The sequence below is a fragment of the Eptesicus fuscus genome, chromosome 7, assembly GCF_027574615.1.
Source record: "Eptesicus fuscus isolate TK198812 chromosome 7, DD_ASM_mEF_20220401, whole genome shotgun sequence".
Classification (NCBI taxonomy): Eukaryota; Metazoa; Chordata; class Mammalia; order Chiroptera; family Vespertilionidae; genus Eptesicus; species Eptesicus fuscus.
This window is the reverse complement of record NC_072479.1, coordinates 106,208,598-106,234,284: the sequence shown is the minus strand read 5'-3', so window position 1 is coordinate 106,234,284 and position 25,687 is coordinate 106,208,598. Positions and strand designations below refer to the sequence as shown.

At 47.3% G+C, this 25,687-nt stretch overlaps 1 protein-coding gene across 5 annotated transcripts in view; it reads right to left on the bottom strand.

The window, feature by feature from the left end:
- The window catches only part of ATXN10 (ataxin 10), a 127,822-nt gene that overhangs the window by 100,986 nt on the left and 1,149 nt on the right, over positions 1–25,687 (bottom strand). For all 5 annotated transcript variants that reach the window (XR_008556684.1, XR_008556685.1, XM_054719634.1 and 2 more), the window contains exons 2-3: positions 6,706–6,897; positions 3,174–3,256 (exon numbers count right to left, since the gene is read on the bottom strand). Coding sequence is in view for 3 of the 5 variants with exons in the window: in XM_054719634.1 (XP_054575609.1) it covers positions 3,174–3,256; positions 6,706–6,897 (275 nt within the window). In the remaining 2 variants the exon portion in view is untranslated. The remainder of the gene's footprint in view (positions 1–3,173; positions 3,257–6,705; positions 6,898–25,687) is intronic.

Below are 25,687 nucleotides of genomic sequence, written 5' to 3'. Positions count from 1 at the left end.
CGCAGGCCCCGAGCGGCGGCAGGGGGTGGGGAGGGCGAGCGGGCGGCTCCAGGCCAGCCAAGGTGGGTGCCAGTGGGGCCCCCCCGATTGCCCCACTGGTTGCCCCTGATCGCTGGCCAGGCCTAGCGATCCTACCCATTGCATGAATATCGTGCACCGAGCCTCTAGTTAAACATAAAATCAACCCAGCAATTCCACTCCTAAGTATATACCCAAAGGAATTGGAGGCAGGTACTCAGCCAAGTACATGTACATGCATGTATTTATAGGTGGCACAATAGTGAAATGGTGGAAACAACCCAAACAGTCCTCAATGAATGAATGGCTAAAGAAAATGTGATCTGAGCATTCAATGGAATTATTCAGGCATAAAAAGATCAAGTTCTGATACATGCTATAATATGAATGAACCTCAAAAAACATTATGCTAAGAAAAAAAGCCAGACACAAAAGATCCCATAACTGTATGATTCCATTTATGGGAAATATCCCGAACAGGTAAATCCACAGACAAAATGCAGAACGGTGGTTGCCAGGGCTCAGGGAGAGGGAAATGGAATACAGCTGCTCAGAGGCCCAGGGTTGCCTTTGGGGTCATAAAAATATTTGCGAGGTAGTTAGTACGTGCACAGCCCTGCGAATGCACTAGATGCCACTCGGTTCAGAGTGGTTATTTTTCCCTTACGTTATGTCAGTAAAAAGGACTTAAGCTGATACGACTGCAGCTTCCTGACTTGTGGCCAGCTCTCAGGCAGCTCTCAGAAAACAGGCCTGTGAAGACCCCGTCTCTCTAGCCTGCGGGCACCAGCGAGCAGCCAAGCCCAAACCTAACGACCAGTGTCCTCATCCGTCCCGAACCAGTTCATAAAGGTTCAGAAATCGCCTCCTTTACATTTGTTGGTAGATCATCCGCTTGCTTCAGTGAAGAGAAAATGAATCCTGCGAGAAGAAATCATCTCTTCCCATTTATTGTAAACAATGATAAGCAAATCTTTGCAGCAGATGTGGGAGCAGAGGACAGGGATAGTGGGCTGGGGAGACGTGGGAGCTGTTCTGGAGATGGAACCGGAGAGCATATTACACTCGATGGAAACGAGGAAACGGAGCAGCTGAAGAGGCGGCGGGAGAGGGGATATTTCAGGGCAGAGTACCGGCGGGAGGGAGGCGCTGGGGCGGGCTGATGGCTGTTTAATCGCAGTGTCTGCTCGCGGGGCACTTCCTGCGGCGCCTTATTTTGGGGCACATCGTCCGGGAGAAAACGGCTGCCCACCACAGCGCGCGGGAGGCCAGGGACACACTGCATCTACCTCGCTTGCATCTTCCAGCCGTTACAGAGTCAGCAGCTCCCGAACGCTCCCTGAACCACATGCCAGACGTCAAAAGCAGCTGCCTTTCCACGCGAGACAGAGAACCGTCTCTCACGGCCCGGGTTTAAGCCCCCAAGAGCACCGGGGCTTCCGGTTTATGGAAAAATAGAGCAACAAACAGAACTTGGTAACATCTTAAAGGCAGTTCACAGCTAAACCCCACAGCCGACCCATTTCTTGAGAATATTGGAAAAATTAGTGTTTAAAAAAACCGAGAGCAACCACTTTGTAAATTCTTAAGTTACCTTAATTCAAAACCTAATTCGGTGGCCAAAGGAAGAATTCTAAACCAAATAGGAAAATGCAGGAATTTTAACAAATGAGCTTTAAATAAAAACACGAAGAAATCACAGACTAGAATGAAACTTAAACTAGCCAGGCAGCATTTCTAGCAGCGAATTTAGCCTCTTTCACTCCGTGCCTCAGCCTCCTTGCCTGGAGGACCTCAGTTCTCCACCCACCTGGCCACAGCGGCATGCACACTCACACAGAGGTAAGGATGCCTCACTTTATAGAAGTATAGGCTTTAAGAACTATATGTAGGTAAATAAATTTATAAATCAAATCATTTTAAGTATAGCTAGAGATTTCTCACTTAGAGAAGTATTTGTTGAATTATGTTATACTTTCTTTACTAAAAAGAATTTTAACTACAGCTTTTTTTTTTTAAAAATATATTTTATTGATTTTTTACAGAGAGGAAAGGAGAGGGATAGAGAGTTAGAAACATCAATGAGAGAGAAACATCGATCAGCTGCCTCCTGCACACTCCCTACTGGGGATGTGCCCGCAACCAAGGTACATGCCCTTGACCGGAATCGAACCTGGGACCTTTCAGTCCGCAGGCCGATGCTCTATCCACTGAGCCAAATCAGTCAGGGCTTAACTACAGCTTTTTAAAAGCCAGATATTTACATTGGGATTTTCTTATTAAGTGACTTGGGTTTAGCCATCAAGTATTTTAATTCTCTGAGTAAAAACGTCATATATTAAAATTCTATGTTTTTTAAGCATGAGGTTAAGATAATAACCCTCGCTCAAAGACAAGTGTTGATGCTAGTAGTTCAAGAACCAAAAACATTCAAAAACACCTACAAAAGCTTCCTGGCCTTCAGCGTAAGAGGCTTGGTTCTCCTCAGACCCCACATCAGCAGCCACCGGCGATCAGAGCTAACCTGCCATTCTGTCCCCCACTTTCTTTCTTTGTCTAACATGTTCAGCATCTGGCTCTCCTCCATGGAATGGGAGCGCCCTGAGGGCAGGGGTTTGGGGTCCCTGTCAGGCTCACACCCAACACAGACTGGGGCCTTAAACAACCAAAATGTCCGTCTCACAGTTCAGGCGGCTGGAAGGGAGAAGAAGGAGTGGGCAGGGTCGGTTCCTTCTGAGGCCTCGCTCCTCGGCTTCTAGACAGCTGTTCCCTCCCTGTGTCCTCACACGGACGTCCCTGTGTGTGTCTGTGTCCAGATGTCCTCTTCTTATAAGGACACGTCACACTGGATTAGGGCCACACACGTGACCTCACTTTGCCTCCATTAACCTTTTTAAAGGCTCTGTCTCCAAATACAGTCACATCTGAGATACTGGGGGGAGGACTCCACCATGGGAATTGGGAGGAACACAGCTCAGCCACAGAGGCAAGAAAGGAAGTTGCTGCAACTTTTTAAATGATAATTCTTTAGTACCACTAATAAAGTTTCTCTGCATTGTCACAGAACATTTGCTTTAATGAGTGATTAATACTCAGTGTTTAGTTTTTAAACCCTTTTCAAATATATAAATAATTCATGAGTCGTCTGGACGTACCTGTCAGCAGGGCCTCCTGTTCCACTCGGAGTTCCCGAAAAAGAAGAATCAAATCAACAGCAATGCCGATTGTATCCAAGTTCCTGTATCGTGATGTTAAAAGAGACAAAGTTAGACACGTTCCCAAGCCTACATGTCACGTGATCCAAAAGCAGCGCGGAGCATGCTGGGGACAGGGCCTGTGGCCAGCGGAAAGAACAATGGTCTCCAAAGAAAGAGTTAGAATGTACTGCTGTCTGTAACTGCTGAACCATCAGCCCGTTAGCTCCCCAAACCTGTGCATGTGACCTCACAGGGCAAGGGGACTTCCCAGCCAGGAGAGTATTAAGGACCCCGAGGTGGGAAGGTGAAGGTGTCCTGGAGGATCAGGTGGGGCCAATGGGATCACAGGTGCTTGTGAGAGGAAGAGAGAGGGTCACGGTCAGGGCCAGGGAGGGAGGCCACGAGGCAGAAATGCAGGCAGACTCTCAAAGCTGGCCAACGTTCTCCCCAGCGCGTCCAGAAAGAACCTGTCCCCTCAGTCCCCCCAGCAGACACAGTAGAGACGGCAGCCCCTCCTGTCTGATGGGAGTCCCTAGGACATCCATGTGAGGCCCACAGGATTGAGGATGTTACACCAGGAGAAGCCCTGCCAGCGTGAACAAAACGCTCAGAGGAAGGATGAACTGAAAGGCAGACTCCCAAACCCTACAGGTAGACAAGAGGCCGATAAACTGCTCAGTACCCACAGGTGCTGTCCTGGAGGAAAAAGGAAGGATGACCCTAAGGGCGGGACCACGGGCAGTCTCAAGCCACGGAGGCTTAACGCCCGGCCTTGACGCCTGAGTTTGCCCAACTGGATTTTGAAACCGCCTGGGGCCAGCGACGCCCCTTCCCTTCCATCGTCTCCACTTTAAAAGGCGATGTCTGACACTGCTACCCCATGCCTGTCCCACCACTGTATTTTGGAATCAGAAAACTCATTTTCTGGTTTCACGTGTCATGGGACACAGCCAGGCTCTTTCGCTCACCTATCATCCACGGCTGCCTTCACGCCACAAAGGGAGAGGGAGAGATTCTGACAGAGGTCACAACTACTTATCATCGGGCCCTTTACAGAAGTCTAGCGACCTCGGCAATCGGGTGACAGTCACATGCAGAGCTCACGCTTACAGTGCTCTGAGCACTCCTGGACGGTCATGACCGACGGTGTGCTGGCCGCAGGCCCGTTCCCCACATCCGAGAGAGAGAGCAGCGCGTTCACACCGCGCAGGGTGCAGGCAGAGATGGGAGAAGACCTCAGTCTTGTAGCATCACACCTTCTGACTGACCCTTTAATAACTTCAGGTAAAACCCAGGAAAATATATGTTGGCTGTGCTCTGAATCTGGACGGGCTCCGCACTGGCTTCAGTTAAGGTTAGCCTTGAAGGCCTTATAAATCTTTGTTGTATTTCTGACTAGAAAATGTTTTATTCTGAGCTGATACCCTAAATGGTTGGAATTTCCCTTTAAAATCAACAGTAAATAAATATAAATCTAGAAGGTAAAAGGCAGGAAAAGTAACAAAATCCTACCGTGGTGTCTTTATTTCATGTAAGCTGAAGAAACAGACACCACGACCACGGAGCACGGCCGGCCAGAGCCCGCCGGTCTTTATCCGCCACGGTATTATTTTGTAGTGTTCGGATGTTTATAGTTCACATATGTCACTTTTGTACTCAAGAAAGAAAACGAAGTGAATTGTTTTCAAAGAGAGCGACAGCGTTTACTTCCTGTGGGCCGCGCCCGGCAGGGGCAGGAACGCCGGCTGCGCGGTGTGCGCGGGGCCAGCGGGCCCGTTACTCAGTGATCTCACCGAACCCCCGAACCCCCGTGGGAAAGACAGGGGAGCCGGTGCCCCGAGAGGCGAAGGCCCCGCCCCGGGCCACGGGCTGTGACAGGGCGGCAGTCACACACAGGGTCAGGGGAGTCTCAGGCTCGTTATGGCGGCTGCTCTGAGCTGAGCTCCAGTCGGGAGTCAGAAGGGCCTTAGTGACGAGTGCCTCTCGGACAGGTTCCTTAACCTCCGAGTCACAGCTCTTCCTTTGTGGAAATGGAAAAACAGCAGCATACTACTGCTTTTGTACACGTATGGAGCCGTCGCACAGGCAATCTGACAACCACGCAGACCGTCAGCGGAGCCATGTTTGAGGTGGGACCGCCTATGGCCGCACTGTAGCATACTATTGCTTGAATTGGCTCTTAGGATTGATTACACGAGACAATGCAAGTCAAGCCCTGGGGTTACCAAACCCGGTGCTTAGGGCCGGCGCCCAGAATGCCCGTTCCCTTCCTGAGAGGCTGGCCGAGCGCTGAGACAGCCCTGCCCGCCCAGGCCAGTTTCTGCTCCAACTCCCTCTCCCTGCCCCCAGCGCCCCGGAGAGCCTCCTGCCCAGAGAGGGACAAAGAAACCTGCCCTGGCCCACGCTTCCAGCACATAACCAGTTAGGTTCTTAAATGCTGACTATTATTATCAAGATTATAATTGTTTCTATCCATTTGTCTGCAAAAGGATGGCAGGTTTGGTTTAGAATTAAAGTTAAACAACCCTAGCTTTCTCCCTCTCCTTTTATCTTAAAAATCCCATTAATCACAGCGAAGCCTCGGGTCTCAGAACTGTCTAGGCAGCGCAGGGCGGCCCCTCAGTGGGTTCTGGACCAGCCCGACTGCACCCATCACAGCAGTGACAGGGGGGCCCGAGGCTCGTCTACACTCAAGTCCAGGACAGGAAGGTGAGCTTGCTCTCTGAGGCTTCTGCCTTCATCTCACGTAAACATTTTTAATGAAAAGCAGATTCCATAAAATCACAGAGGAAAGGGGTTCAGTTCTGGGAGGAGAGAGCAGCGTGTCCAAGAGCGCGCACAGCACCGAGCAGTTTTCGCTCAGCCTTTAGCCTCGTTACAAATCAGGTGGAGCCCGGGCAGTGCGGCTCAGCGGTTGAGCGTCGACCTATGAACCTGGAGGTCACGGTTTGATTCCTGGTCAGGGCACAGGCCCGGGCTGTGGGCTCGATCCCCAGTGTGGGGCGTGCAGGAGGCAGCAGGTCCATGATTCTCTCTCATCACTGCTGTTTCTGTCTCTCTCTGTATCCCTTCCCCTCTGACATCAATAGAAATCTTTTAACCAAGTAAACAAGACAGGGGGAAGCGGAGTCGTCAGGAGTCATCGTAGGCCTGTACAAAGCCTGCTCCCCGTCCAAAGCAGCACCAGGGCCGCGCCCCAAGGAAGCACGGAGCCGACACCGAGGCCCGGGCCGCACGCGCACCCGGGCAGAGTCCGGGTCAGTGACGCACGGTTAAGTTCCCAGCTGTGCTGGTGGGAAACCAAGTGCCTCACACACACATGCCAGGGAGAAGCTGAAGACCCCGTGCCAACCACACTCCACGGCAGGCCACACCCTTCTCCATCAGAGTCCTCGCCCCCCGCCCCCCGACACTGTGATCCCCACAGTTGCTCACGGGCCGACAGGAGGGCAGAGCGCCCGCAGCAGGAGGCCCGCCGAGGGGGGCGCACCTGATGGAGTTCTGGTTCGCGGCGCACTCGATGCAGGCGTTGCGGAGGCACCGGAAGCACTCTGTGATCAGCTGCAGGCTCGAGGCCAGGTGCTCCACGCGGGACGGGTCTCTGCAGGCCAGCTCGACGGTGCGAGCGGATCTCTTCAAGATATCCAGGACTCTTTGGAAGATAGTCCTGGGGGCAGTTTCTCTGGAAGAGGACAAAACTGTCACAAACCAGAAAAAAGGAACCTAACCTCCCAACGCCCTGTTCAGAACACAGCCTGTGCTGACTTCGGGAGGGTGGGGCGGCGGGCTAGGCCTGCTGTGCCAGCTCCTCGTGTACAACACAAAATGAAAGGGCTGCGTGCACTGAGCGCTACAGGCCGGCACTGTCCTTCTCACCATTCCATGTGCTATGGCGTTTAGTCTCTGCATGAAGCCAGCACTGTCCTCTCCGTTTTAAAGAGAACTGAAGGAGAGGGGCCCTGAGCAACCTGCCCAGGGCCTCGGGCAGTTCCTGGCAGAGCCCAGTGCCAGCGGGGGCAGTGACTCCTGTGCTCCACTCCAGGACAGCCCAAACCCACTTCAGGGGCTGTCCGTGCTCCTGGATCTGCCCTTAATCCACGGAACAGCTACACTGCATGTTCCAGACAGCGCAGAGCCATGGCCTGTCACCCAGTGTGCACCCAAAGCCCAGTTACCGAAACAAGTCGTGAGGCCTGACTGCCTGGGAGGCAAATACACCACCCGTTCCCTAGATACAGAGGAGCTGGCAACACTGAGCGAGAGAGTGTGCGAGCGCGCACGTATTCATTCAGCTCCGTGGGGGGAGTGGGGGAGGGAGACAGAGGGAGACAGAGCCCGTGGCCCGGGGAGAAATGAGCTTTGCTGTCCCCGCAGGCACCCAGTTCCCACATGCCTCTCATGCCAGGAGCGGGCCTGCACTGCCTCTCATTCCAAAGCTATGAAGGTGAGAATGTTTTGTACAACCCAGCACCGAAATGCAGGCCAACTTCCTCATTCCGGGACCCGGGGAGCCAGCCCTCCATCTACTCTAACGTTAGGGGGAGCCGCCGCGTGGGCCAGTGGACAGGATTCTCACCGACTCAGCTGCCCAGAGGGGTTTTCTCCTGTTGCTCTCCCCCTGCAATCACAGCACCCTGCGTCACCCTCGGACCCAGCCAGCCCACCAGGGAGCTGCACGTTCCTGCAGAACCCCGGCCTGGAACGCCTGCAGCGCGGGGCCGCTCAGCGCCGGGAAGACCGGCCGGGCCCCTTTGCCGCCCGGGGAGACACTCCCCCTGGAGCTTCAGGGCCACGCGCTTGTACCCCAAGTGGTGTGTGTGCGTCGCCTGGGCAGCTCGTAAAAACCACACTGTGGCCTCAGCCTGCCCCTTTAAGGTGTCCACAGCATCCGGAGCTCGTCTTTAACACTGAATCCCAAGGCATAACTTCAAGTATTAACCTTCTGTTTCCCCACCTGGCTTTCCCTTCTCTCCCTTATTTTTTATTTTATTTAACTGTTTTTGTATTTTCAGGTGCTTCAAATTTGTTTTTGGAAAGAGGCAGAGTGTAAATTAATCAATTAAAAATTGAGAAATCAGGCAAAAAATAAAATAATTTGCCCGCATCTCCAGGGCCAGCCGTCTCTAAGTGTGGACCGTGCAGCTTTGAGTGATCCAATGACAAAGGAAAAGCTGAGGGCACAGTGACCTGCCTCAGGACCTGTAGGAAGCAGGTAGGCAGTAAGCCATTTTCAGTGACAATGTGCCACAGAAGAACATTCACTAACGCTCTCAAGAAAGCTTTACGGAAGACAAAATCCAGTGCAGCAGACATTACTGTGCTGAGAAAATACCCAAGAGTTAAGACCTTTCAAAGCCTGCCAAGAATGATCACGATCTCTACAGCAAAGAAGAAATGTATTATTTATCCCACATTCAAAGGGAGGAGAGCTCTGCCACGTGAGTAGTCTACAGGAAAGCCTCCTTTTTCCCAGTGAGATGGCTAGGAGATGTGTTTACACCTGTGAGGAAGAAGCCAATTATGTCTTCTTTCCACTGGTCCTTTGCAAGCTCCCTCTCGCATGAGAGTCAGCTTCCTACTGTGAGGTCTCCCCTGATGTCCCTCTTTGAAATCTTCACCAAATTCGGTTTACTCAGAATTGGTATCAAGCACAGCAAAAGCTCGCAATCAAACTATGGCAGACTAAACACAATAGGAGAAAGGCAGTTTCTCAGGAAAAGTGGGTAACTGATGTTCCGGAATAGAACCATTAATTCATGACCTGTCCTGTGAGGATGCCCAATGTCACATGTTAATTTGTCATTTATGCACCATGCCCTCTTCTTCCTTTTTAATCCTCTCCCAGGGATACGTATATTGATTTAAAGAGAGAGGAAGGGAAAGAAACATCAACTGGTTGCCTCCCATACACACCCTGACCAGGGGTTGAACCCGCAACCTAGGTATGTGCCTTGACCAGGAATCTAACCCGCAACCTTTTAGTGTATGGGATGACGCTCCACCCAACTGAGCCACCTGGCCAGGGCCATGCCTTCTTCTGTATTTATTACACTTTCAACCAAAAGAAAAATGTTTAACTGAGCTAGTCAATCAAAAGGCTCCTGAATCCAAATAACTATGACAGCCACTAACGAGGAGCCGTGGCAGCGTCCATGTGGCACCCAGTAATGCCACCTGCGGTCAGAGAAAGGGAGCTGCGGCTGTGATCACTGCCCTTTGCTGCCCCCGGGGCGCACACCCAGGAACTCCTGAACACGCCAAGCCCCTGCCCCCCGCCGTGTCTGCTCAGAGTACGCCCTCCACCAGAATGCTCTTCCCACACCTTCCCAGCCAGCTCTCCCCCTCAAGTCTTTGGGTCCCCTTCATTCTCGGCCCTGGGGGAACTCCCCACGAGTCCAGCGAACCAGTTCCACCTCCACGCTCACTGGCACTCAGTCCAGAAGACTGCAGTAGCACCAACATCCATTATCTTCACTTCCAGTTACCGCCCCAGCTAGCCTATAAACACCCCCCCCCAAAAAAAAAATAGAGACTATCTTATTTATTTGTCTTTATCCCCCGGGCCCAGAATTGGCCTTCATTACTTGTTCTGTTCAAGTTTAAAGTAAGTGATGAGACTATTTGCATACTCAGAGTGGCATCTGACTTGTGATCCAAACCCCTCGGCAGCCAGGCCTGAGGCAAGCAGCGGCACCAGTGCGCTGGGAAAGGGAACTACTGAGGGAGGCATCAGCTCACCTCTCCCGTTTCCATTAAGAAATCCACATGTGCTGGACCCCAAGACATGAAAAATGTCATAGGTTAAGAGGTAGAGATCTTGTGATTGCAATTTAACAAACATCTAATTTCTCTTCTACACTGTACTATAAATGGATAAGTTTAAAGGGGGAGGGAGAGGAGTTGTAACCCGATTAACTACATTTTAAATTTCTTGAGAACAAAGACTATTTCTTAGATGTCTGTATCCCTCTATAAAGGGGGCAGGGGAGACACTTTCATCTAGACCCACAGAATAAATAACTATGGATTTTATTCACAATATTTTATACAGTATAACACATTAACAACTTTCATCAGGTGAGGACAAAAAGCTTTTCCTCACTAACAGTAAAACTCCTCTATACTTCCTTACCTTCTAGATGGCCTTGACAGAAAGCTTTTTTGGCATTACAGACCCAAAGTAGTTAAAAAATACTCGGTCTGCAAATTCTAAGTTCACTGTCAAGACAGCACAGCTAAATATGTGTAATGATTAACGACAGTGAAATAACTAATAATGATCAGTCAATCGTTCCTATGTTACAAATGTTAATAACAAAAATTGCTGTCAGTTCTGCTTTAACCAAAGTAACACAAAATATTCACAAGGACTTAAAAAAGCTTAGCTACTTCATTCACAGAAGGCAGAAAGTACTTAAGAGGACAATTAAATTCAACCGTTAGACATTCCTATTAGGTAGGAATGCATACCCTGAAGACAACATATAAATGAAATGTTACATTACACACAAAAAAAGGCCACAAAAAAAAGCCTTTGAATTATACAAAAGGTAGAATTTCATTTCCTTCAAGTTTGAACAGATCTGTAGGTGTAATCTCGGCAAGTCCTGTTTGAGCAAAATTAAAGAAAACTACCCATGATTACATGTAACAGGTTGGAGAGGTCTAATAAACTATATGTATACACATTTTACAGTCAATTCATCAGGTGGAACCTCCTACTGAAAAGGAAACTAAATGCTAGTCATTGTAATGCTACAACTAAGACTCTCACACTTGCTAAAAGATTTATTCTAATACCTTAGATTTAATTAAAAACTGGCATATGCGGTTTAGAGTAGTTTAACCACTGTCACTAAGAAAAACTATTAAAATACATACAAGTTCAGAGATTAAAGTAACAATCACTGGTTGTTATTTAAAACCATAAGTCCTGCCTCCTGATGTGACTGGGCTGATTGAGCAAAAACAGAAAATAAAACATTTCTCTCTCCTGCCAAAAGCAGCCGAGGGCAACTTTTTGCCATTCATCTTGGCCGGCCTCAGACTCCTCTTTGACAGGCTCTTCCCCGCTGTCACACCCAGGACTCCCCAGCTGTCCCTGCCCGGCCAGACCACTCCCCGTCCACTGTGCGGGGTGGGCAAACTTCCTCTGGAAAGGGTCAGGGACACACTTTAGGCTGTGAGGGGCTGACAATCTGTCACAACCTCTCACCTCTGCTGCTGTAACACAAAGGCAGTCTAAGGCAACACCTAACTGTGGCTGTGTCCTAATGAAACTATTTTTATGGACACCGACACTTAAAGTTCATATAATTTTCACATGTCATGAAATTTTATTTATTTTCCCCAACCATTTAGATATGTAAAAATCATTCTTTTTTAAAAATATATATATATTATTTTTATTTTCTTTTTTAAAATATATTTTATTGATTTTTTTATAGAGAGGAAGAGAGAGGAATAGAGAGTTAGAAACATTGATGAGAGAGAAACATCGATCAGCTGCCTTCTGCACACCCCCTACTGGGGATGTGCCCACAACCAAGGTACATGCCCCTGACCGGAATCGAACCTGGGACCTCTCAATCCGAAGGCCGATGCTCTATCCACTGAGCCAAACCAGTCAGAGCTGTAAAAATCGTTCTTAACTCAAAGTCCATAGACCTAAACTGAATTAAGAAGGGAACTGTACCCTGGCCGGTGGGCTCAGTAAGGAGAGGGTGGTCTGTGCACCAAGAGACCGTGCACCGAAAGGTCGCCGGTTGAGTCCAGGTCAGGGCACATGCCCAGTCCAGTTGGGGTGTGTGCAGGAGGCAATCGATCGATGTCTCTCTCTCCCTTCCTTTCTGTTTAAAAACAAACAAACAATAAAAACCATTTTTAAAAAGCACATCATTTTAATGCCTGTCATTGTTTAGACTGCAGGAATGCTGAGAGTGTATGCTGCAGTCCTTAAAAAGAAAGAAGGGGAACGAGAGCATGAGGGGGAAGGGACAGTAAACAGGAAGCAGAAGGATCAACAGGATGTAACTGAAAAGTTTTAAAAAGGAAAAAAAAAATAGAAAATCAGATTGTGAATTTCTAACAAAAACCATGTTGAGATTTTATTTTGAACGTCATTGAAACCACAGCTCAATTTGGGGAGAACTGATGTCTATATTTTTTAGGTTTCCTATCGTATAATGGTGTATCTCACCATTTACGTGTTCTTTCCTAGGTTTTGATAAAGTTTTATAACACTCTCAATGGTGAGGATAGCCTGACACTTACACTGTACTTATTGTGTGCCCTGCACTCCACCAACCACGCCAGGAATACACTCCGCAATGGCTGTAAGGACAGCATGGCTTGTTTACAAACCGTCCTCAGCTCTGATGTGACTTCTCCAGGCTCCTGGCCTTCAGAGGTTGACTCAGCCTAGTTGGCCCCAGGGTTCCTCTGCCTTTGAGTGAGTCCTTGCCCACAGTTCCGTGACCACACCCTTGGGTCCAGAGACCACTACAAAAGACTGGAAGAATGAAAGACTGAGAAACTCTGCTGAGGGTACTATTGGTCACAATTCTAACCTTATTTATTTTGATTTGCTGGCTCTAACTTTTTCCTGTCTACTGTGTCCATTTAGGATAATTGAATGTGAGGGGTGGCTCACACTGACCACATCTGTATTTTGAAGTTGAGTCAGAACACCTTACCAAATAGTTCCATATGGCCTTCCAGCTCATGGCACAGATAAAAATAAAGGAAATTGTCATCACTCTACAAAGTTCTTTTTATAGTGTAACTTAATTGATGTTCTCTCTCAACAAAGTTGATCTGAATCATGGTTGAGTCAAGATGATATGGCATCCTTAACTAAGCTGACAATTCGTGTGGGTTTTTGTTTTGTTTCGTTTTTTGTTTTGTTTTTGGTGCATCCAGACTCTTGCTGGCCAGAGGCACAGTAATGTTGGGGGAAGCCTAGTGAACATGTACACGCAGAGGGCTAGGTTTATTTTTGAGTTCTGTAGTATGTTGACCTCTGAAGTGTTCACTCAATTCCTTCATGAAAGTTAGTCAACACACTTATACAGGCAATGAGTAACACTAAGACCTTTTTTACCTCTTGAAATCACAGTCATCGTCATATTTCACAATTTTTCTATACTTTCCTTACTATAGTCTTTCCTCTATGCTCTCACTTATACATCCAACGACTCAAGAAAATTAAATGTTCAAGGAAATAGTATTACTATGAAGTGCTCATTATGTGCTAGGTCTTAAAGTAGGTACTGAGAATAGAGGTGAATGAGAGGACTCCTGCCTTCAGACTGCTGTCACTCTAGGAGGATTTGTAGGTGATTCCGTGGTTATGACATCCCACATAAAGTTCTTTGAAAGAGGTAATAAGCATAGAGTATCTTGGTTCTTCCACGTCTAGGCACAGCCATAAACTACAGCAACCAGCCTGACCAGAGACAGGCAGCGGAGGGCGCAAACCCTTCCCGGCAGAGCCTAGCCACGTGCTGGCGGAGAGCAATCTAATTATCACCAACGGGACTCGGGGCGGCTGCAGCAGTGGCGAGGGGAGCTTGCTGCACTAACACTCCTGTCCAGGCCTTTCAGACTCCAACCAGCCCTAGAGCAGTGAGTGACAGCGAGCACCGCAGAGAGGAGCAGACTGTGAAATGCCGTGTCCTCACTCCACACCCCTGGCCCATCAGTTAAGGACCCCGAGAGCCATTCTCCACCAATGGCAACATGTTAACAGAGCAGTGACCCAGCCGTCCATTCGGACAATTCAGAGTTGCATTCCTCAGAGATGCCCAGTGGGACTGAGCCCCCGTTGCCCACACAGCTACCAGCTCAATAAGGACAGCATCTTACAGGGGTGTCTCTGCTTCCAGTCCAGCTTCCCTCTCCCGCACTCCTCATCGCTGGGGGTCACTTCTGATTAAATTACCTCATCCAAGTCTTTGCCTCAAATTCTGCTTTGGGGAAAAAAACAACTAAGGCTCAGGTACTCAAGGAGATGTGTATAAAGATGGTCTCCGCAGCACTGTCTGAATTACCAAAAATTCAAGACAAGCCAAATAGCCATCAGTAAGAGAAAAGGTAGATAAATTATGATGGTTACAACAGCTGAAGTTGATGATCTAGCTCTCCAATATGAACACGGGTAACACTCAAAACAAAATGTCGATAAAAACAGGAGCTGCAGCCCTGACCAGTTTAGCTCAGTGGATAGAGTACCAGCCTGCGGACTGAAGGGTCCCAGGTTCGATTCCGGTCAAGGGCATGTACCTTGGTTGTGGGCACATCCCCAGTAGCGGGTGTGCAGGAGGCAGCTGATCTATGTTTCTCTCTCATCGATGTTTCTAACTCTCTATCCCTCTCCCTTCCTCTCTGTAAAAAAAATCAATAAAATCCTATATAATAAAGAGAGAATATGCTAATTGACCATCACACCCTCACAAAGATGGCAGAGCCCACAGCCAATGAGGAGGAAATATGCTAATTGACTGTCACGCCCTCAAAGATGGCGGCACCCACAGCCACAAGATGGCGGCACCCAGTCCCCTCAGCCCTGCCGGGGCGCCTGCCTCTGGAGCCCCCAGTCCCCTCAGCCCCAGCTGCCCAGGGCCGGCCCAAGGCATAGGCAAGCCTCAGGGTGTCAGCTGCCCGAGGCTCAGGTAACCAGGGCTGGCTGAGGCTTGCGCTGCCGGCAATGGCAGCAGCAGAGGTGTGATGGGGGCGTCGCCTCCCGCACCTGAGGGCTCCCAGACTGTGAGAGGGGGCAGGCGGGCTGAGGGACCCCCCTCCAGTGCATGAATTTTCATGCACCGGGCCTCATGCACAGGAGCTGCAGAGCTTACAAGCATCCATTTATGAATAAGGGAGAAATGGGATTGCAAAGTGAAACACAGGGCACCCCTACCCGATCCCCACCTCCTGGTATTCACACCCTCTCGGTGACCCCTCCTGTGCTCCTGCTCTGTGACCACTGGGATATGCAGGTGTAAGGAAGTGCCATTTCCACGATTAGGTTATAAAGGCACCGCAACTTCCACCCCAGCCGCACTCTCTTGGATCATCTGGCTTTGGAACAAGCCAGCTGCCAGGTGTGAGTGGCCCTACACAGGGGTCTACATGGGAAGGAACAGATGCACCTGCCAAAGCCATGTGCGAGCTTGGAATCTCAGGCTCAGCCCCAGTCGGGCCTTCAGAAGGCTGCGGCCTGGCCGACAGCTGGACTGCAACCTCGTGAAAGAAATGAGCCAGGCCCGCCAGCACAGCAGCCCCTGGGCCCTGACGTGCATAAACTGTGCACGATAATAAATGTTTGTGTTTCAAGCTGCTAACTTGCGGGGTAATTTATTCTAATATAGAGGACATTAACATATCAGTAATGTTTTGGACTTTGAGAGAACAAAACACAATTTTAACACTTGTTGATTTTGCAAGTGAAATACATGGGTACTTGTTAGATTATATCATCTTCCAAAAATGCATTAACATAATCATGTATTTGTAGTTTCGTCAAGAGTTTAAAAACAACCAACTGACAAAAACACCAGGATGAAAGCTAAAGATAAGCTTAAATTCCTTTTTCCTTAGCGTATACAAGGATGTTTTCTTAAATGTCAGTTCCTAAATGCAAAATCACAATCATCTAAATTCCTCTAGTTACTTTCAAGTAGTCTCTTTTGTTTGTTTGTTTTATTTTTTAAAATTGATTAAGGTATTACATATGTGTCCTTATCCCTCCATTGCCCCTCTCCCCACTCAAGTAGTCTCTTTTTTGTTGGAAATTCTCATAGCTTTTTAAAATTGTTTATATTGCTTTAAAAAACGTTTCTTTCAAGGAATTCAAATATTGACAAGAAATTACTGCCCATATCTTTTGGATTAAAAGACTACTTTTCTTCCACGGAGTTATTATATGTTTCTTATTCTAAAGTTCCAGAGCAGTTTTAAAAGCCTATTAAGACCAGAACCTGGTCATGGAATTGAGATGAAATTAAACAGTTAACAAGCACTATTTTAAAATATGCAAAACTCTCAAGAATGACCACACATTTCCTTTCCTTTCACTACTGCCTGGAGGCTGCAATGATAATATTGGTGTTTGCTGGGCACCAGCCATGTGCTGGCACCATTCTGACTCTACATAGAGCACAACATCAACCTACAAGGCAGGCATTATCATACCACTGACCCGGTGAAAACAGGCTGTGAGAAGTTCAATATTTGCCAGTTCACACCGCTCGGAAGCGGCAATACTTGGATTTGAAACTAAGCCTATGCCTCAAAAAAGCCTTTTTCCCCTGAAACCCACTGCCTGATTCCAAAAAGGTATCGATAATTCATACTGGTGTATTTCAGGAGAGAAGAAGGGAGAGGGAAGGAGCCCCCAAAACACAAATTGTTTTAAAAAAACAACAACTATCTCAGTCACTCTGCAAAATAGACCACAAGGAGCCCTGTGGTATTCAGAGGTCACAAAAAGCAGAGGTAAATCCCCCTGCAAGTGAGCTCTCAGGGCCAGAACCGTCAGATAAGATGCTACTTTGGCTAGCCCTGCATGCAAGATTCCAGCAGAGCAATCTTAATTATATTCAATGTTTTGGAACCATTACCAGATCTAATTCCAAAACAGAAACTCTGTAACCATTAAGCAATAATCCCATCACACCCTCACCCCCTCGGCACTGTCCCAATTCCCTGGTAAGCTCTAAAATACTTTGTTTCTATGACTATTCTAAGTACTTTAGATAAGTGGAATCAAAGAATATTTGTCCTTTTATGTCTGTTTTTGTTCACCTTGCAAAACATTTTCAAGGTTCATCCATGATGCAACATGCATCAGTACCTCATTCCTCATCTACACTAATAAAAGAGAAAGATGCTAATTGACTGTCACTACGCAACGCCCACCAGCCAATCAGGAGCGAGTATGCAAATTAACCCAACAAAGATGGCAGATTAATTTGCATATGCAGGCACCGAGCGGCGAGGGTCGGGGCGGCCTCTTGCATGCACACTGGCACCAAGCAGCCTGCGGGAGCCAGGCCGCTCTGAGCCTGTAGGCCTGTGCATAGGCCCGGAACAACCCCCGGCCAATCCGGGCCTACGCTCGCAGGCGCTGAGCGGCCAGGGGCAGGGCAGGAACATCTCCGGGACCCAGCCAAGGCAGGTGCTAGTGGGGCCCCTGATCACCCCGCCAAGGAAGGTGACCGGCAGCAGCAGTGGGGTGATTGAGGACGGCTCCAGGCTGGCCAAGGCAGGTGCCAGCAGGGGCCCCCTAATCACCCCAAGCCGGCACATGCGCAAGCGGCCAGGGGTGGGAACGTCCCCGGCAGTGAGCGAACAGACAGCAGGGCCCTGTTTGCCCCTGGCCATGGCAGCGAGGGGCAAGCAATCCCCTGCAGGGCCCCCACAGAGAGCAGACACCAGGGCCTGCGGTGGCATCAAGCAGGCAAGTCTGCAGAGAGCAGAGAACCACGGGGAGCAGGCCTAAGCCATCAGTAGGACATCCCCTGAGGGCTCCCAGATTCGAGAGGGTGCAGGTCTGGCTGAGGGACCCACGCACCCAGTGCACGAATTTCATGCACCGGGCCCCTAGTCCTATATAATAAAAGCCTAATATGCAAATAGACCGAACAACAGAACAACAGGTAGAACGACCGGTCACTATGACACACACTGACCACCAGGGGGCAGACGCTCAATGCAGGAGCTGCCCCCAGCCAGCAAGCCCCAGGCCAGCCAAGGCAGGTGCTAGTGGGGCCCCTGATCACCCCGCCAAGGAAGGTGACCGGCAGCAGCAGCAGGGCTATTGAGGGCGGTTCCAGGCTGGCCAAGGCAGGTGCCAGCAGGGGCCCCCTAATCACCCCACCGGTCACCCCACAGATCAGCCCTGATCACCGGACAGGTCTAGGGACCCTACCCGTGCACAAATTTCATGCACCAGGCCTCCTCTAGTGAGTAAATAATATTCCACTGTATTCCATGTTCTGTTTATTCATCTTTGATGGACATGGACTGTTTCTACCTTTTGGCTATCCTATATAATAAAAGGGTAATATGCAAATTGATCCTAACGGCAGAATGACGGGAACAACTGGTCTCTATGATGCGCACTGACCACCAGGGGGCAGATGCTCAATGCAGGAGCTGCCCCCTGGTAGTCAGTACACTCCCACCAGGAGAGCTCTGCTCAGCCACAAGCCAGGCTGACGGCTGCGAGTGCAGCAGTGGTGGCAGGAGCTTCTCCTGCCGCCTCAGCAGTGCTAAGGATGCCCGACTGCTGGCTTAGGCCCGCTCCCCACAGAATGTGGACCTAAGCCGTCAGTCGGACATCCCCCAAGGGCTCCCAGGTTGCCATAGGGAGGTCTGACTGCCAGGTTAAGCCTGATCCCCCGGGGAGCGGGCCTAAGCTGGCATGTGGACATCCCCCAAGGGGTCCCGGACTATGAGAGGGTGCAGGCTGGGCTAAGGGACCCCCACGTCGTGTGCACAAATTTTTGTTCACCGGGTCTCTAGTTGTAAATACTGCTACAATGAACATTAGCACACAAGCATATGAGTGCCTGCTCTCCATTCTTTTGGGCATATACCTAGGAATTGCTGGGTCATATTCTATGTTTAGCTCATTGTGGAACCACCAAACTGTTTTCCACAATAGCTGCATCATTTTATATTCCCACCATCAATGCAGAAGGGTTCCAATTTCTCCACATCCTCACCAAAACCTAGTTTCTTTTATTTTCCTTTTTTCGGTACTAGTCATCCTAAGGGCATAAAGTGGTATCTCACTATTGTTTTAATTTGCATTTCCTTAATAATGCTATTGAGTACTTTTATCATGTGTTTCTTGGCCATTTATATATCTTTCTTTATAAGTCACATAAGTTTTTTGTCCAATTTTTTCTTTTTATCATTGAGTTGTAGGAGCTCTTTATATATTCTAAAACAAGTCCTTTGTCAGATATAGGTATTGCAAATACTTTCTCTGACTTTGTGGCTTGCCTTTTCATTTTCTTCATTTCTTTTGATGAGCAGACGTTTTTAGTTTTATAAAATATAATTTGATAAAGTCAATTTTTTCTTGCATGGTTAGTGTTGTGTCCTGGATAAATGTTTGCCTACACTCAGGGCCACAAAGATATTTTCCCATGTTTCTTCTAAACATGTTATAGGCCCAGCGGTGTGGTTCAGTGGTTGAGCTTTGACCCAGGAACCAAGAAGTCACTGGTTTGATTCCTGGTCAGGGCACATGCCCGGGTTGTGGACTCAACCCCCCAGTAGGGGGCATGCAGAAGGAAACCAAGTGGTGTTTCTCTTCATCGATGTTTCTCTCTCTATATCCTTCTCCCTTCCTTTATCTCTAAAATAATAATAATAATAATAATAATAATAATAATAATAAACATGGTACAGTTTTAGTTTTCATGTTTAGGTCTATAACCCATGGTGAAATATTTTTTTGCAAATGGTGCAACGTGTGGGGTCAAGGTTCATTTTAATCCAATTAGCTATCAAGTTGTTCTACCGCCATTTGTTGAAAAAAATCACTTTTAGATTGTTTTGATTTTGAGTTTCAAATATTTGCAAAGGGAAGATACCTGAAACTGACCTCAATTTTTTATGCACAACATTCAGCATTCAAAAAAAAAGATAGAACCAAATAACGAAACACAAGAAGACAAAAACTGACAATAGAAAGTTATCAGGCACATTCTTTAACTATAATTAATACTAGTACATTCAAGAAGGTAAATGACAAAATGAATTCAACAGTGTAACCTATTTTTTAAAATCAAATAGAAATTCTACAATACAATGACTCAAAAATACAACACCTGAAACTAAGAACACAATAGATGACAGCAAATAAGACACAGAAAAGAGGACTAGAGAACTACAGCAAATTAGTACAAAATTTTCAAACAGAAACTCAGAGAGAACAGGAACTACAGAAAGGAGCCTATGGGACATATAAGTAGAATGAAAGGTTTAACATATGTGCAATTGGAGTCCTAGAAGGAAATAAATGAACAGAAGATAAACAATATTTGAAAAAATACTGGCTGACAATTTTCCAAACTGAGAGAAGACATCAAATTCAAGCAGCATTATCCAACTAGGATAATCATGAAAAAGCCAAACATCTCTGCCCTTATGGGCCTTCCATTCTGGAAGGAGACAGAGAATAAAAAACCGCTGTAAATTATTATACGGTACACTAGAATGTAACAAGTGCTTTCTTTAAAATGAAAAATAGAGTTTATAAGGTAAAGGGATTCAGAAGTAGAGGGAAGTACCTACACTATCAAATAGGATGTATAAAACCTTGAAGGAAGTAAACAGAAAAATTATCTTAACTAAACACAGACAGAAGAGGAAAAATAAGCCATCTTGACCGAAGGCTTAAAAAAATTATTGTCTACATGGGTATGGAAGAAAAAGACCAATCACACACAATGAGTAATAAGTGATACAAACAGAAGCAATTCCACGGGAATTTGTTCAGTACCTACAATTATCAGACTCTATGCAAATGCTAGGCATACAGGGATTGTGAAATGCTCACTTCATTCAGAAGCTTAGCTGATGGAGGAGCAATGAAGGTATCAGTTCAGCATGAGAAGAATGTATAGAAAGTAGAATCCAAATGTTACATGATTTCATGAATATTCAACAACTGGAACATAATCTTCTCTATAGAAAAAAAATAAATTATAGAGCAGCATTATGCAACAGAACTTTCTGCAATGATGGAAATATTCTATATCTGCATACCACTGAGGTAGTCACTGGCCACGTGTGGCTACTGACTACTTAAAAAGTGACTAATGCAAGTAAGGAACAGAATTATTAATTTTACTTATTTCTAATTAACTTAAATAGCCACATGTAGCTAGTGGCTACTAATGTACAGCAGAGGCAGAGTATGACAACCAACCTCACTTGGCTCCACATTTTAACACAGTGGATAAAATGTGTTATCTGGATGTATTTCATAAAGATAGATAATGCAGAGACAGGGATATATCACAAAGGTGACTAAAAAGTTGAAAAATAATACTTCTAGGAAAAAGCCAAAAATCGACTTTTTAATGCATTTATATCTTACTACATCCCAAAAAGAATTTAACAAGATTTGCAAAGACTCAGAGCACAGCAAGAAAAATCACATGTTAAATGTTAAAAACGCATTTATGGCCCAGCCAGTGTGGCTCAGTGGCTGAGCATTTGACCTATAAACCAGGAGGTCATGGTTCCATTCCAGGGTAGGGCGCATGCCCGGGTTGAGGGCACGATCCCCAGTAGGGGACGTGCAGGAGGCAGCCAATCAATGACTCTCTCCCATCACTGATGTTTCTCCCTCTTTCCTCTCTGAAAGCAATAAAAATATTTTTTAATGCAGATATGTACATTTAATAAAAGGTATAATACAAACTTAAAGTAAGTTAAAAAAAATTATCTTCTGAGAAGAAATAGTGGGCAAGATCTTAATACTGGTAATTTATTACCATAAGCATTTTTTTATGGATTTAAGTGATTCAGATACTATTCAAGAAATGGGTTCTTGAATGTGAGTTTAATCCACATCGAGAAGAATTTAGATGGGAATATTAATTATCTACTGCTATTTATTAAATGACCCCAAAATCTAGCAGTTGAAAACAGTAAGATTGCGGGTCCGCACAGGTCTGAGGGTCGGGAGTGGCTGAGTGGAGTGGTTCTGGCTCAAGATTTCTCAGGAATTGTAAATGGTTCCTTCCGTGGCTGCTGGCAGGGGGCCTCCATCCCTCACCAGCAGATCCCTAGAGGGGTGCCTGAGGTCCTCGGACATGGCAGCTGGCTGTGTCAGAGGAAGTGGTCCAAGAGAGAGCAGTGAGCAGCTGCAATGCCTTTTGTGCATGACCTGGTCTCAGAAGTCACACTGTCACTTCTGCCATATTCTTATTTAAAAGCAAACGCTAAATGCAGCCCCCACTCAAGGAGAGGAATTACCCTCCTCCTCTTGAAGGGCAGAGAATTTGTGGACATATCAAGACCATTGCAATGAGACAGGAGAATTACCTCACTGGGTTGGAGGTTGGCTAAAAGTTGCAATGAGATCCTGTCATCCCTTCCCCTGAAAACCCCAAAATTAGAATTACCACCTTTTTAATACCATTCATTGCTTTCTAAAAGGCAGATTAAGCACAACCGGGTTCTTGGTCGCTTACAGCCCAGTTACGTTTTAACAGCAGGTGCTAGATGGCACCTACCAGGCATAAAGCACGCGCCACACACAGTGTTACAGACCCTCACAGTCACTACAAAGTGGGAGGTATCATCCGCATTTTCAAGTCGAGAAATAAGAAGTCCAGAGAGATAGATAAGCCCAGGTCCTACCTGGTTCCCGAGTCACTGTTCTTTCCACTACATGGCACTCTGTCACTCCAGCTGTCACAGACAGAAGCTAGTTTTGTAGCATCAAGTCTTCCAAGACCCCCAAAATACATTTTTTAGCTAACATGCAAATCTTGTTCCATCAATTACTTTCTTCTGTTTCTGCTTTGTCTGATGTTTTCTATCTGCTACTCCGAGGCCTCATTTTGCTTCACTTTTCCCGTCCAGCTCCTGGCACTGCGGCCCACCCTCCCGCTGCGCTCCTCTGCCGGGGAGGGATCCTCTCGGAGCAGCTGGATCTGGTCTAAACCATGAGACCCCTCTGAGGGGCACTAGTGACCTGTCCAAAGACACACAGAGAAGCAGTGGCAGGACCAGGACCCAGAAGCCAATCCTTACAAACTCTCACCACACAACCGCCTCCCCACCCAAGTCCTGCACATCAGCTCACCTTTCCTGGTCTCCAAATCCTGCCTGGAACAGGACAGGCTCCAGAAAAACTCGAGCTAAATGTGGGCAGCACCTGTGTCCTACTTCTCCCCTAATAATGCATTTGGTCCCCGAGTCCTGTCCATACAACTTGTTTATCCTGTCCCTCCCCATAGACCATGTCCTGATTCGGCACTTTTCTCTTTCACCGGGGCTTCTGCATCAGCTCCCTCAAAGTCCCCTGCCTCTAGCCTCCCCGTCTCTGACTTAGCGCCCACAAGGGCAGCCAGAGAGCTCTTTGTAATACGCAGGTCTTATCACGCCACTCCCTGGAAAGGACCCTCACTGATCCCCATTAACCCCCCGACAATGGCAGAATAGAAAAAGGCCTTGTAAATTGACTCAGGGTCTTGGATTTTATCCTCCAGGTTACAGAGAGGGGTGTGATGTCTGAATGTCTCCCGTACCAGACACTTTCCTGTTATTTCACTTAACCCTTTGGGGAACCGTGCAGAATCAGCCTATGGTCCCTCTGCATATACTGTTCTTCCTAATGAGCTCTCTCATCTGTCAGCCAGGCAGCCAATGTCGTCTAAAACCTTTCCTGGCTCGTCCATGATCCAACCAACAGACCCACACGGTCCCCTGGGCCACCACCTCTTCTTGCCTAGCTCCTCCCATTAGTTTGTTTACACAGCAGCTTGCCTAATAAGCTTGGAAAAAAGGGATCATGTCCCCTTCACCTTTGTACCTCAGCCCCTACACAGAGCCTGTTTCACAGTGGGTGCTCAAAATGGCTGACAACTAATCAGAGGTCCATCTGGTTTAGACCTACTGAGGCATTAACTCAGTCAACACATCTCCCATGAGTCCCACACCAGTTCACATGACCTCCCGAGAAGCATTCAGCACTCTCAGCAGACACCCACCATTGTGACCTGAGGCAGAAGTGCTCCGACTAAGGGGTCCACTTTAGGGACCTCCAGGGAGCATTCGGACCAACCCAACCCTGGCACCCCTTTCTTGTACGCTCGCTCTACCTTTGTGCGCAGCCCCGGGACTGCAGGACTGTCTGCTGGCTTCCCAGACGGGGCTTTCCACAGAACCTGGCATTGGGGAGCACAAATGTGTGAGGTGGCGACATCAGCTAACAGTGCTAGCAGGTGCACCAGTTAACAACGTGGGTTCTTTCAATAGATGGAGTTACACATGTGTGTGCGATTTGATGTGTGTGCTATTTTGCTGTATTGACAACAAGCTTCAAAACTTCGTATGTCAAATTTGCTGAAGGTGTTAACATCATAGATATTTTTACGCTTAAAAATGTCGAATTTCATGCCAAAAAAAGAGCATTTGCGGGAAGTTTTAATTCATTACTTTATTTTGAAGAAAGGTGCTGCTGAAAGTTATCGTATACTTCAGGAAGCTTATGGGGAACATGCTCCATCTCAAGATCCTTGTGAACGCTGGTTTAAACGCTTTAAAAGTGATGATTTCCATGTGAAAGACAAAGAACGTCCAGGTCAACCGAAAAAGTTTGAAGACCAGCAATTACAAGCATTATTGGATGAAGATGCGTGTCAGACTCAAAAACAACTTGCAGAAAGATTAAACGTTGCTCAGCAAACAATTTCCGATCGTTTACAAGCAATGGGAAGATTTTAAAGGAAGGAAAGTGGGTGCCACATCAACTGAACGAAGACAAATGGAAAACCGAAAAGTCATCAGTAAAGTGTTGCTTCAACGGCACAAAAGAAAGTCTTTTCTGCATCGAATTGTGACTGGCGATGAAAAGTGGATTTATTTTGAGAATCCCAAATGCACCAAATCATGGGTTGATCCAGGTCAGTAGTGGGCAAACCTCGGCTCTCGAGCCACATGCGGCTCTTTGGCCCCTTGAGTATGGCTCTTCCACAAAATACCACGTGCGGGCGCGCATGTACAGTGCGATTGAAACTTCGTGGCCCGTGCGCAGAAGTTGGTTTTCGGCTCTCAAAAGAAATTTCAATCGTTGTGCTGTTGATATTTGGCTCTGTTGACTAAGAGTTTGCCGACCACTGATCCAGGTCAACCATCAACGTTGAGTGCAAGGCCAAATCGCTTTGGAAAGAAGACAATGCTCTGCGTTTGGTGGGATCAGGAAGGTGTGGTGTATTATGAGCTTCTAAAACCAGGTGAAACCGTTAATACTGATCGCTACCGACAGCAAATAATCAATTTGAACCACGCTTTGATAGTGAAACGACCAGAATGTGCCAGAAGACACGGCAAAGTAATTCTGCTTCATGATGACGCACCATCACACACTTCAAAACCAGTTAAAGACACGTGAAAAGATCTTGCCTGGGAAGTATTAACCCACCCGCCGTGTTCACCAGACCTTGCTCCTTCAGATTACCACTTGTTCCGATCGATGGCACACGCACTTTCTGAGCAGCACTTCACAACGTACGAAGAGGAATATTGGGTCTCTGAATGGTCTGCCTCAAAACAAGAAAAGTTCCATTGGGACGGTATCCACAAACTCCCTAAAATGAGGGGAATGTGTAGCTAGTGATGGACATTACTTTGAATAAAGCACTTTTGATGTTTCTCTTGAAATTATCGTGTTTTCTTTGATTACAAAATCCACATTATTAACCGGTACACCTAGTATG